General features: G+C 39.3%; 1 protein-coding gene across 4 annotated transcripts in view; it reads left to right on the top strand.

Moving 5' to 3' along the window:
- The window catches only part of Trappc8 (trafficking protein particle complex subunit 8), a 76,764-nt gene extending 64,518 nt beyond the window's left edge, over positions 1-12,246 (top strand). For all 4 annotated transcript variants that reach the window (XM_038330088.2, XM_038330087.2, XM_038330086.2 and 1 more), the window contains 5 exons: positions 2,390-2,563; positions 6,065-6,166; positions 8,250-8,395; positions 10,094-10,183; positions 11,192-12,246. In XM_038330088.2, the coding sequence (XP_038186016.1) occupies positions 2,390-2,563; positions 6,065-6,166; positions 8,250-8,395; positions 10,094-10,183; positions 11,192-11,426 (747 nt within the window). In that variant the 3' untranslated portion in view covers positions 11,427-12,246. The remainder of the gene's footprint in view (positions 1-2,389; positions 2,564-6,064; positions 6,167-8,249; positions 8,396-10,093; positions 10,184-11,191) is intronic.
- Positions 12,247-14,424: the final 2,178 nt, after the last annotated feature.

Below are 14,424 nucleotides of genomic sequence, written 5' to 3'. Positions count from 1 at the left end.
TAAAGATAAAAAGATGCAGTTCTGGTTTGTCTGGACTGTGGTGGAAACCTAGGTTCTGTGTGGTTATCAGTTTCTAGGTAGTCCTGCAGACCTTAATAACTCAATCTTTAGACCTTGGCTTTGAGGTCCAGGTATAGAGAATTTTGTTAGGATAAAGGCTTTTCTTCCCCACTTCTGAAGCCTCATTGTGATCTGTAATAGAGTTTGGGAATATGATTTTTAAAAATTGTTTTGAAGATAGGGTATCATGTAGCCCATCCTGGCCTCAAACTCCATATATAGCCAAGAATGACTTTGAACTACTCCTCTTCCTGTCTCCATATCCTGAGTCCTGGGATTACAGGCTTATGTCACCATACCTGGTAGTCTTAAAGGTTTATGGCACCGAGTCTGGTGGGATTGCAGCCCTATGGGAGCATATCTGCTAGACCATTTCTGGTGGGTTTGCAAGCCTATGGAACCATGATTGGTGCGGTTGCATGCCTATTTATAGTACCATGTCACCATGTCTGGCTTTCCTTGTGAAGCTGGAGGTTGAACCCAGAGCTTTGTGTATGCTAGACTCTCACTCTGCCACTGAACTATGTCCCTAGCCTGGACCATGCTTTAACATGTTTTAATTAATTTTGTATGTGCTCACATACATGTGCTTGTGTGCATATATGTGCCATGGTGGATGTGCAGGACAGAGAAGACCACTTTCTGGAGTCTGTTCTCTTTCCTGCTTGAGTCAGGGGTCTCCCCATGTCTCTGCTGCTATACTTTTTATGTTCCAGGTTAGCTGGCCTACAAAGTTTGGACTGCTTCTGGTATGCACCTTCACTTTACCATAAGGATGCTAGAATTAGATGTGGGTTCTAGACAGCCTCTTGAGGTTATCTGACTTGTGTGACAAGCACTTTTACCTTTTGAACCATCTCCCTGCCTTATGCATTTCTAACCAGCTCTACCGTAATCTGGAGAGGTCATCTAAGGAGCCACCCACTCACTTCTTCATGTTCTTTAATAATTCCAGACATCCCTAAAGTACTGCATTTCTCTCATCAGGAGTTTTCACGTTGCTCATTTTTTATGACAATATTTGAGGAAGCAGCTATTTAAGGAACATCGCACAACTACAAAGATCCAATGATTGCAAAGCATGTGTGATTTTAAATGTTAGAATTAGCAGTATTTCAGGTCTTCACTTGTATACTTTTGTCATTTCTTTTTCTATGTTGTTTTTTTTTTTTTTTGCTTATTTGTTTATTGTGATACTGGTGATCCTAGGACTTAAACCTAGGATTTAAACCATATGCTACACAAGCACTCTATCACTAATTTATACCCTAGACCTCTTTTTTGCTTTGTACTTTGAGAAGGTCTCACTGAGTTGTCTCTACTGGGATTACAGGTTAATGCCATCAGACCTGGTGGATGACTTTAATTTTATTTTAAAATAATTTAAATTCCTACAGACATCAGTCAGACCCTTAAATTATATTAAATCTGCAATTTTTGTTGTATTTTTTGTTAAACAATATCTTATTTGAGCACCGAAGAAGGCAGAAACAAAGACTCTTTTTTTGAAGCATCTGATTGAATGACACCACGTACTACAGATTAAGGAAAAAACTGTGGGGATGGTATTTTACCAGAAAAAGCTTACCAGAAGAGGAAAAAAATGCACTTTTTTTGTTTGTTTTCTTAAGTGGTTAGGATGGGTACTGGTAACTTACCTCTTATATTTCTGGTTGTGAGCCTACCCTTTAACAGCTGAGCCAGCTTTACATATAAATGATACACACATAGTAATTCATAAAATTGCAAATGTAGAGATTTTACCATGAGAGTATTCTGTGTTAGGGAAAATCCTATAGATTGGATCTTTTCTCACATTGTTTCTTTCAAGTAAATACAAAGGGCAGTTTAATACCAGTGATTATCTATGTTACTTCATTAGATGCTGCTGGATAGTGTCCTCGTAAGTTTTTAGTTAATTCAGCCAGATGCCTCAAAAAATACTCATGCACAAAATTATTTAACAACTACAATGAAAATGAGTTTTAGTTCTAGGATCTGACTGATGTTTTTAGGGAGTTAAATGAATGTGTAGAACTTTTGTTTTGTAGAATTGTAGTTTTTATTCATCCTCCCGGACACTTGGAAAATCATGGCAATATAGAGTGTTTTGGTGTAACACCTTTTAAAGTTATGAGTAATTTGCACTAAATCTTTTAGATATTCAAATGACCTTCATATTCAGCTGCACAGACAAGAAAGTAATGAGTGAACTTTTCTGTTTATGTTATAGAACTGTACATTTTGGCAGAGAATACTTAAATGAGTAAGTTTTGACAGGGTGTTTAATTAAAACACTTAAGTAGACAAGTGATATTTCTTTCTACAGATAATAAGTTCAGCAAGTCCATGTGCAGATTTCTTTTACCGAAGTTTATCTTCAGAGTTGAAGAAACCACAAGATTTGCTTTCTGTGCATCCAGAGAAACATGCAGCAGAGGAAGCTGTGCGGTTGATTCAGAAGTGCAGTGAGGTGGACCTGAACCTTGTCATATTATGGAAGGTAGTGCACTACATACTGCCAGCGAGCCTCATTTAGAGATGTTTAGGTTTTATTTTTCATTTTGAGACGGTCTTTCTGTGTAGGACAGGCAGACCTCAGATTCTGTGTACTCCTGCTTTAGCTTCAGGAGTGCTGGGAACAGAGGTAAATCACACCCAGTCTGAGTATCTGCCTTTCCGCCTTCTGTCCTTTCTTTCTTTCCTGTGTTGTCTGGTTGGTTTGCTTTTTAAGACATAGTCCCACTATATAGCCCTGCTAGCCTAGAACTTGCTATATAGATCAGTCTGGCCTTGAACTTAGAGGGAGATCCATCATTACTTGAATTGAAGCTTTGTGCTTCTCTATTTAGATCTAGATACTTTATTTTTAAACTGGAGAACAATTGTTTTTTCTGATTAAAATTTTTACTTTCAATATTGAAATTAGTTTATAACTTTTAATAGTTCCATAGTGACTTTTGGAATGTTTCTGTCTAAAGAAAGGAATTCAGTAAAAGCTGATCGCTTTCTTCTGTGAGATAGTTGTTTCTATGTATCACCAAGAATATTGTGGACATGCAGGTCAGTGAGAGCAGGTTCCATTAACCCATCATGAGCATCTCCAGACACTAGCAAGAAGGAAATTATGTGAGTCTGTGGGTACTCAATTCCCTGCTCCAGCAGCCATGGACTTGTTGCTGTTTGTGTTCATCTTTTTGTGCCTTTCCTCCCTTTTTTATTTTTACCTTTATTTATTGTTGCTGGAAGTAGTTTATATTTTTGAAACAATGCTGACTTTTTACCTACTTATGAAACCCTACTTAAATAAATTGCATATGTTAATTATAGAATAAGATTTATGTTTAAATGACTAGTTGTATGTTGTTATATATTAGCTTGAAATCATAGGCACTTGAATGCCCTTTGATGCATTTAAGGTAAGATTTTGAGTAATATGTGTTGTAATCTGTACTTAGCTGTCAAGTCCACAATCACCTTGACTGGAAAGAAAATTTTACTTTTAAAAAAACAGCCTGCTGATCATAGGTAAAAGAGAACTTGAGGTGTATTAAAGAATATGATACAAAGCTTGGTAGTGGTTAGTACCTGGAACTGCATTTTTATTGAGTTAAGAAAAATGTAAATTAAAGAGAATTGAAAAATACTTTTTTCCATTTTTTGGTTTTTATTTTTCTGACAGGATCTCATATAATCAAGGTTGGCTTTGAACTTATCCTTCTAGTACATCCCAAGTGCTGAAATTACAGGTGTGTGTTATCACACCTAGCTAGCTACTGAACACTTGTGAAGTCATCTTAATTGTGGGAGATCATGCACAGGAAGGGGAGGATTTGTGAATCAACACTATTCAGGACCAGACTCATAGCTTGAGCATCAATGGTTTTATTTGAGGCAGGGTCTCATATGTAGCTCAGGTTGTCCTGGAATTCTATATTTAAAATATCAGTGATTTCCTGTAAAGGTTAAACCAGCACCAGCAGCTGTTCAGCTACTTACTTCTTGGTTCTGGATTGAGTGGACTCTGGGCTGTCCTGTGCCTTAGGACAGCAGTACTCAGTATGACCCCAAATGACAAGCTGTCACCAGTCAGTAAGTACAGAAATTGAAAGTACTCAAGCTTTGAGACTCTTGCAGCATTCTGATGGGGTCTCTTGAATCAAATGAAAACTTGGCTTATTTTCAAAAAGCCAGTCTCTGGGCTTGGTAGCGCATGTCTTTAATCCCAGCACTTGGGAGGCAGAGATAGCCCAGCACTTGAGAGGCAGAGATAGGTAGTTCGAGGCCAGCCTGGTCTACAGAGTGAGTTCCAGGACAGCCAGGGCTACACAGAGAAACCCTGTCTTGAAAAACAAAAAACAAACAAACAAAAAAAAAAAAACAAAAAAAAACCAACTAAATCAGAGCTGGAGAAATGGGTCAGCAGTTAAGAGCATTGGGCTGCTGCTCTTCCAGAGGACCCAGGTTTGATTCCTAGCACTGACAGGGTGGCTCACAACCCTAGTCCCAGGGCATTCAACATTTTCTGGCTTCTGTGGGTACCAGGCGGTACAGTGCATAACATATATGCCAGCAAAATATTAATGTGCATGAATAAATAAAAACAAAACTCCAAATAATTCATTAATATAGAACAAAGTCAAATTCCAAAGAGAAAATATATATATATATATATATATATATATATATATATATATATATATATATATATATATATATATGGGACAAATATTTTAAAATAGATTAATTCAATTTACTAGTAGAAAAAGAAAACCTCTTTAAAAAGCATATGTAGCCAGACGTGTACTTGTAGTTCTCGTATTCAAAAGGCTTAAGTTTGATTCCAGCCTGAGCTACAGATCAGATTCTACTCCAGCCCGTGATACACAGTGGGACCATATCTTGAAAGAACATGACTAAAACCGAAAGAAGTTGTGTGGCTTAAAGTGAATGTGCTGGTACACACCTGTAATGCTAGCTGTCACGGTGCGCAGACAGAACCACAGGCTGGTACACACCTGTAATGCTAGCTGTCACGGTGCGCAGACAGAACCACAGGCTGGTACACACCTGTAATGCTAGCTGTCACGGTGCACAGACAGAACCACAGGCTGGTACACACCTGTAATGCTAGCTGTCACGGTGCACAGACAGAACCACAGGCTGGTACATACCTGTAATGCTAGCTGTCACGGTGCACAGACAGAACCACAGGCTGGTACATACCTGTAATGCTAGCTGTCACGGTGCACAGACAGAACCACAGGCTTGAGGCCATCCTGAACTTCACAGGCAACAAGGCATGGCATTTTCACTCATGGGGTTCACTTTAGTCACCTGCATGTTGGCAGTAAAGAAACTTGTATGTCACTTCTTGGTCTTTAACTGAGATCTCCATAAAACAGTCTTTCTTGGGTTTATGGAGATGACTCGGCAGGTATAGTGCTTGTAGTGCAAGCATAAGGACCTGAGTTCAGATCCCCAGCACTCAGGTAAAAGTAATCCCAGTGCCGGGCGGAGAGAGGATCCCTGGGAGCAAGCCTGTCAGGGAGCTCTGGGTTCGGTGAGAGTGGTGTCTGAGGAATCCAGGAGACACTGAGTTCTGGCTTTCATATGCACCCGCCTACATGCACACGTTTTCTTTCTCTCTCTCTCTCTCTCACACACACACACACACACACACACACACACACACGAGGCCTGTGTTGTGACACACTTCTTTGAAGTTTGAAAGACTAGAGAAAACGAGGAAAAATTCAAGATTTATCTCTTTGAAATACTTGAGTCAGTCAAGTTTTATTTAATAAAACCAGCAAATTCAGAGGGATGGGTAAATGGTTTTTTGATTGAATGTGAACAGATAAAGGTTGAAATGCTGACACAGGATTATTGATAATTGATGGATACCAGGTGTCATATTTTTTTCCCACCAGTAGTTAAGATGGTTACTTTTGGGGTTTCTTCCACGAGTGAAAAGTGACATTTCTTTTGGCTACATTTTCAGGCATACGTTGTAGAAGATAACAAGCAGCTTATTTTAGAAGGCCAGCATCACGTTGTTCTTCGCACTGTTGGGAAAGAAGCTTTTTCACAGTCTCAGAAGCAGGTAATGGCAGTTGCTGGGAGGCCGTTCTGACCCTTCCGTGTATGCGTATGGTTGTATGGCTGTGCTCCCGTTGTACTTGTGATCTTTCTGTACCATGTCCTCTCACTCCTCTGTCTTCTCTATTCTGAGACAGAGTCTGTTTGCTCTGGCTGGCCTCAAACGTGCAGTGCAGCCTCTGCATTGGCCTCTGGTGCTGGAGTTAGAGGCATGTGTTGCATGCCTAGTTTGTCTAAATACCCTTCTTTGGCTACCATTTATGTCTTTTATCCTAATATGTAGAAATTTTTTTGGTGTTATTTATTTTATGGTGAGGATTGAACCCTGAGCCTCACACATGATAGCCCACACTCTACCACTAAGCTCTACCTTTAACCCTTATTCAGTACAATTTAGAAGTCATGCTGTTTAGATGGCTTGAATGTATTAATAATAGATTTTAAAACTTTTAATTATATGTGATCTTTTTATTTTATAAGTGAACATTTTGCCTGCATATATATGTCTGTGCACCATGCACATGCAGTACCCAAGAACTGTATATGTGACCACAAGCATGCTTGGTGCCCATGAACTATGTCTATGCATGCAATGCCCACAGACTTGGGAAGAGGGCATTGGATCCTGGAAGTGGAGTTATGGATGATTCTGAATTGGGTCCTCTAGAAGAGTATTCGGTGCTCTTAAACACTGAGCCATCTCTCCAGCCCCAATAGTACATTTTTTTAAACTTTAAAAATTAAAGATACTCTTAAATAGAGTCCTTGCAAATCAAAACACATTCTAATCCAAGATCAGAGTCAAGAAAAAGACCCCAGCAGCTGTCCAGAAGCCTGCCTGTCTTTCCTCAGCTCTGTGTTTTCTGAAGTAAACCGGACTGTTTGTATGTCTTAGAAGTCAAAAGCAGAGCTGCTGTTTTGAATCTGTGCAGATGTCCTATAGGTTTATTATAGGTTTATTGTCACCCTGTCCATGTTATAACTCTTCAATTTTCAATAGACATTTCAGTGCAAAAACGACTACTTTCTAATCAAAAGAGCAGACTGATTGCCAGGCTGATGGGGGAGGACTGCAGGGTGAGCTCTAAGACCTTATGGGACCAGCGTGTGAAATGTCCGCTGCTTAAAGCATGTGGGCTGAACTGCTTTATGTTACAGAGTTTGCTGTTTTTATCCTCATAAATACTCTGTTCACAGTACACAGTAGAATCAGCTGGATTTTTCAAGAGACTCTTGCAAAAAGTATAGAGATGTCTTTATGATTAGTGTTAGATAATTTTTATGCTTCACTTTTATTTTTTATAATTTTAAAATAAATTTATATTTTAAATAGATTTTTAATAATTTTTATAAATTTTTAAATGTTTTTTATAATTTTTAAGTAATTTTTATTTTCACTTTCCTCCTTTAAGAAAAAACAATTTAGGGGACCTTATGCAGTAGTTCAGGCTGGCCTCAGTTTTGTGTGTAGCTGAGGTTGACCTTGAATTCTTGATTCTTTTGCTTTTACCACTTCAAGTGCTGGGGTAACAAAATATGGGATTATAATGGCACCACTGTGCCTGGTTTATAGGGTTCTGGGACTTGAACCCCTTCATGCCAGGCAAGCACTGTACCAGCTGAGCTATCTCCAGTACATATTGGCCTTTGAGTAATATATTTTAAATAATAAATCTATGAAATAAATATGTTTTCAAAATGGAAATTTTTTATTTATTAATTCTTGATCCTCAGCTGTTAAAACAGCTATGGATAATTGAATATCCACAGCCTAAGTACTGAGCAGTTTTATTGAATGAAAATCACATCAATCATGAAAATGGTTGGTTATGGAACCCAGTGTTACATGTAAGAAAGGTATTAAAGTAATTATGTAAGATCTTAGAGCTAATGTGTGGAGTGGTTAGGTAAACTAGTGTTTATCTCAGGTTATACTACAGATGATAATAGCTGCCAGCTTAAAATAATAGCAAAGAAGAAAAGGTACTTCATGACTTAGGTGCTCTTCACTGTTTTTTAAGAGTTTGTACACACTGTGACTTATATAAAGCATCATTTCATTATCAGTCTTTATTGTCTATCCTCAGGAGCCGCCAGAAATGGAACTATTAAAGTTTTTCAGGCCAGAAAACACTACAGTTTCCACAAGACCATCAGTAGAACAGCTTTCTAATCTCATTAAAACAAGTCTTCACTACCCGGAATCATTTCATCATCCATTTCATCAAAAAAGGTATGGGGCTTATTTTTGTTAAATTTCTTATGTACATGTACAGATACCATTCTTTAAAAATTAACATTATTTCAGTAACAGCATTGACCCACACACCAAAAGAAATTTAAAATAATGAGTCTTACATGATTTAACCTTTACTATAATTAGCTTTTGTGTCTGTGTGTGTTTGCACATGCATGTGCAGGCACGCATACACACACAACTTCAGTGTTACTGAGTATGAATGTTGCCCCAGCCAATTCTCAGATGTCAAAAACTTTCTGTTTGAAGAGTTAGGTTTTTTTCATAAAGTCAAAAACTAGGGGAAAAGATTGTATCATTTTGTTTTAGACACAAATCAAACCTATAGCATGACTAACAGTGGAACTCAGTTTTAGACTATGTCCTTCCCTTAAGATTTTTTTACATCTCTGTGTGTGTGTGTGTGTGTGTGTGTGTGTGTGTGTGTGTGCGCGTGTGTGTGCGCGCGCGCGCGCACCTTCTGTGGCATTCACATGGAGGTCAAAGGACATCTTTCGGGAGTTCTCTCCTTCTACCACGTAGAGCCCAGGTATGAAACTCAGGTTGTCAGACTTGGCAGTAAGCTGAGCCATCTTGCAAACTAACTCCTCCTGGAGAATCTTCAAGGACTAAATATCATAGGGAATGATTTGTTTATAATTTTGATAAACAACTTTAATGTGTAGACAATGTTTTTAAAATAGAAAGTTCTAAGCCAGTCGGTGGTGGTGCATGCCTTTAATCCCAGCACTCGTTAGGCAGAGGCAGGAAGATCTCTGTGAGTTCAAGGGCACCCTGGTCTACAGAGCTAGTTCCAGGACAGGCTCCAAAGCTACAGAGAAACCCTGTCTTGAAAAGCCAGAGGGAGAGAGATAGAGAGAGGGAGGGAGGGAGAGAGGTGGGGGAGGGAGGGAGAAAGAGAGGTGGGGGGAGGGAGGGAGAGAGAGAGCTAAATCTGATGACACTTCACAAGGGTATATAACAATTGATGTTCAAAGTTTTGGGGAAGTCACCCTTGGTAGAGATGGGAGAGGGATGTGTGTGATGGGACAGAAAAGAAATGGTGAAGAGTGAGCCGAGTAGAAAAGCTCATCCTCAGAAGGCTGGAGAAGAGCAGCTAAAGCAGGAAGACCAAGATGGAGGTGATGTCTCAGCAGTGGGCAGTGTTAATTGCTCTGAGGACTAGATGGGCAGCAGGGTGAGCAGGGATGTGCAGATATCTGCATCTTTTCTTTCTAGTAGCATTTTAGTAAGGTGTGAGTAATTTAGCATTTGAGAAGTAGATGGGACCTAAATACTCCAAGTTCCTGGGGCTTCACTTTGGCTTGTTACATACACATTTGTAATTTAAATGAAGGAGAGGCTGCAAACTAGAAACCTGCTCTCTGGGGCATAGCCAGCACAACCTAAGCCACATATGTATGCTGGGAAAACACTTTACTTAACAGTATTCCTTTTATAAACTTAACAGTATTCCTTATATAAGGTGTACATTCTGATATTTAGTATGGAGAGATTGTATTAATGTATTTTATTTTACCCTAGAATGATTTTGTGACTCATTATGGTTTTTTTTTTCTTACTTGAATTGGATTTTAAACGTGTGTTCTGTTAGGTATTTTTGTGTTATTTTTAAGAAGCTAGTTTCTAAGAAGAAAGTGTATGACTAATGGTTTGTTTATCTTTGCTCCACAGCCTTTGCTTAGTACCAGTCACCCTTTTACTTTCTAATTGTTCTAAGGCTGATGTGGATGTAATAGTTGATCTGCGGCATAAAACAACAAGGTAAGAATTTATTTTATGAGAGGCTGTTTAGTAGCCCAAAGTTTAGTATTATTTAAAGCAGTTCAATGTTTTGAAACTATGCAAATCACTGCCTAACATGGATAAAGTTAACTCAAGCAGTGTTAGATTTGTTTATATAGTGTCAGAGAAGTGTTACAGAGCTATTAAATATCAAAGGTTTTTTTCTCCCAACTTGAAAATAATACATAATAAAAGAGTCTAGATTATATTGCTATACCCAATACTCCTAGAGCCAGCAGGTTTGTCTCAGGCATTTTTGTATTAGGAAATAAGTCTCAGGCTGGAGAAATGGTTCAGTGGTCAATTACACTTGCTGCTCCTGTAGAGGATCTGTGTTTGGTTCCCAGCACCTCTATGGTATCTTACAACCATCTGTAACTCCAGTTCCAAGGGATCTGATATCTTCTTCTGGCTCTGCAGGTACCAGGTACACACATGATTCAATTATACACATGCAGGCAGTGTATCCATACACATAAAGATAAGTAAATAAATCTTCAAAAACACAAAAGAAGTCATATTAAACATATGCTTAATGTTTTCATATTACACCCTAGATGGTGTCTTAAAATCCAAGTGCATAGGAGCCTGCATGTCTGCATGTCACAGACTCATTGCGCTGTGCTGTGTTGCTGAGCACTAGGTTCTAGTTTTATAACATTTACTATTATGGGCATTCTTTTACACAGTTATTTTTGTATGTGGATAACAGGGTAAGAGCTCAGTTTCAAATCAGGTTCCATTGTTTACTAGATGCCATTATGGGCATTAAATGAAATGATCTACTTTTAGCATTGTTCCTAGAAAATAGTAGTAACTGTTAACATATGATTGATTGTTACAGTAATAATGTTATTAATAATAGTTCATTTCATAAACAATTCCTAGAAATAAAAGGATTTGATGAAAGAGAGATGTTAGTAAGATTTTAGAGGGAAAAAAAATGTAAAAAAAAATTGACAACTTACCGTTTCCTTCCTCCTTTAGTCCAGAGGCATTGGACACTCATGGATCATTCACATGGCTTGGACAGACACAGTATAAACTCCAGCTGAGAAGTGAAGAGTCACGCAGTTTGCAACTGAAAGCATGCTTTGTTCATACGGGTGTTTATAACCTTGGGACTCCAAGGGTATTCGCCAAGTTATCAGACCAGGTTACAGAATTTGAAACAAGTCAGCAGAACTCCATGCCTGCTCTGATTATCATTAATAGCGCATGAGAGCTGAGAGTCACAGAGAGTCCGACTCTGGGGGTTAGTCTTACAGCAGCGTTTGAAACACCCTCTGACCACTGCAAAACACTGGGATTGGGCACAGCTGACACAGCACACTGGACTGAGAATAGAATCCCAGTTTTTTCTTTTAAAACTGGTAATAATGTTCATAATACAGAATTTCAACATATCCATACAGTTTAACAAGCCGTGTCTTAAAAAAAAAAAGTCGAAGTCTGCTGTTGCAGCTTGTGGAATGGGTGTGACTCTGGGGAGATGGTTTTGAGGAAGGGAAGGCCTTGCTGGCAATACTGCCATTACGCCATCCATGTGCAGTTCCCAGCTGTACTGTGAAGTTCTCGGAGTGTTAAATACAGGTTTTCCTGCCTTGCCTCATGCAGTTCTGTAAGATCGGTTTTGAACTTTGGTTATGGGCATTTGTATTTCAGTCTGGTATCCCAATGGCTTATATATAACTGTAAAAAGAAAAGCTTTTCTGATGCTTTGAACATAGTTTTGGAAGGAATTTGACTTTATTCCCTTACTCATCTCTGACTGTCACACTATTTCACAATAAGATTTTTGTCATTAAATCATATTCTTTATTATATAACTTTAACAATTAAGTTGATCTGTTTAAAATATAAATCTACTCAAGTTAAAAATAAGCTTTTCAAAAATGTATTATATTTATAACAAATTTACTGTAAATAGAATAAAGACATACTATTCACTGTATAAATTTATTAGATGCTTTTTTTAAAACCTGGTTTTGTGAAGACTTAATATATTCTTTATTTAAAATAAATGCCACGTGTGTACAGTAGGCACCAGCCTAGTTTCCTGTGAAAGCTTCATCGCCATTGTTCACAAATGAAGCATGGCCTTTGCTCTTGAAGAGCAAATGAAGTTTCTCTTTGCATGTGTCCTTTCTGGTCTGTATTCAGGTCTGCATGGGCTGGCCTCATGCCAGTGGGGAGGTCATCATTGCTTCCTACACCTACTGTTCACAGCTACATAGGTGCTGGTTACAGACTTCCTGAAGGAAGAAGTACAGCTTCTGAACTGAACAGGAAATAGCTCCCTGAAACAGTATCCAATTAGTTCTTACTGGTGATCAAAATCCAGAGAAAAATGCAGAGCTGGGAGATTGGCGTTATGGGGACTACTGTGCCCAGAATCTGTTCCCTTCTGAAGTAGCAGTCTAGAGACAGGCACAGATTTAATGTGCTTAGAAGGTAAGATGTGTAAGTCAGGAGAAATTATGTAAATTGAAGCAAGCAGAGAACAGGTGAAGTAGGGGAAAGGTAACAGAACTGCAGACATGGTTGAGTCTGGAAAAGGAAGAGGAAGAACATAGACAGTGTTAAGAGGACCTCACAGCTTTCCAGATGATTGTCAAATCATGGTACTTCTGTCAACATGACAACAGTCTCGGCCAGAGGCAGATGTGTTTCCTCCCTCCCCCCCCCCAACAGCCTGCAGTACTGGAGCTGTCTGTCATTCAGGACCTCATGCGCTTGGACAAGTCAGCCCAGTTCCAGAAGAGTAGCAGTACTTAAACCAATAGTGACTTCAGAACAATGAAAGAAACCAATGGAATATCCGAAAGGGCTGAGTAGTGTATTGTGTTTTATTTTTTGAGGCTGGTCTTATATATGCCAGGTTGGCCCTGAACTTAGTATATTGCCAAGAATGACCCTTAATTTTTTTTAAATTTGTTTTGGTTTTTCAAGGCAGGGTTTCTCTTTGTAGCCCAGACTGTCCTGGAACTTGTTGTAGACCAGGCTGGCCTTGAACTCACAGAGATCTGCCTGCCTCTGCCTCTGCCTCTGCCTCTGCCTCTGCCTCTGCCTCTGCCTCTGCCTCTGGAGTGCTGGGATTAAAGGTGTGCACCACCACTGGCCGATAACCTTTAAATTTTGATCCTCTGTTTCTACCTTCCAGGTGCTGGTATTACAGGCATGTATGGCTGCACCCTGTTTCTGCAGTGCTGTGGCTGGTACCAGGGGTACAGCTGTTGTCATAAATAAGAGGCTAAAAGCTATACTGGTTTACCTGGCAGGAGTTTAAAATCCTTAGTACTATCCCAGTATTGTATAGGGAAAGAGTTACACTAAATATAGCATGTGTTGAGAAAGCAGTGCAAAGCCAAAACTGAGCAGCCACACCACAACCCTAAGCTACAATTTTAAACCCAGCAAAAATATACCCTTGCAGAAAGGGAATTGAAGCACATTTTCAGACTAACCCAGAGTATTCAATTCAGGTGGCTGTAAGCTGTTGGCAGCTACCCAAATTTCTCCATTCATTCTCCATACATGTATATGATCCCACAGTAAAAGCAGTGGAGCCAAACCTAGTCTTTGATTCCAGCGTAGCCAGGAAGAGGGTACCACCAACTCCAAATTTTCCAGTAGTGAGAATTCAGTGCAGAACTCTTATGAACTTCTACTTGGAGCTTTATAGAGTCTGTAGGTGGAGACAGCAGGAATGTAGATAAACTAAAAAGGAGAGAGGTGAAGGCTGGCCTGTTGTCAATCCAGAGAAATGACCCTGGTGTATTTGGGGGACTCGAGCAAGATGAGACTACCTAGGAGAAAAGCAGACAGTGCAGGGTCAGAGGATTTCTTTCTTTACAAGGTTTTACCACAGCCAAGGGATTCTTGAAACCAACCACATCCACAGGAGGGCACTAGAGTGCAGTTGTGTGTCAGTGCTGTCATTAACTTGCCCTTAAAACTGAAATTAGTGTTGTAAGAGTTGCTACTTGAGGGGAAAGATGGATGACTTTTGCTTTCTAAAGATTTTTATTCAACACACTTTTTATTTTTGTGTTGTGTGTATGCTGCGTGTGTGCAGATGTCCTCAGAGGCCAGAACAACTAGGGTCTTGCATCAATTTATTCATTCATTCGTTCATTTTTGAGACAGGGTCTCATGGAGCTGACTTTGGCCCTCAACTTGCTGAGGATGACCTTACACTTCTGATGCTCTGCCTTCTG

This window comes from Arvicola amphibius, chromosome 5 (assembly GCF_903992535.2).
Source record: "Arvicola amphibius chromosome 5, mArvAmp1.2, whole genome shotgun sequence".
Taxonomy (NCBI): Eukaryota; Metazoa; Chordata; class Mammalia; order Rodentia; family Cricetidae; genus Arvicola; species Arvicola amphibius.
This window is presented reverse-complemented; position numbering and strand designations above follow the sequence as displayed.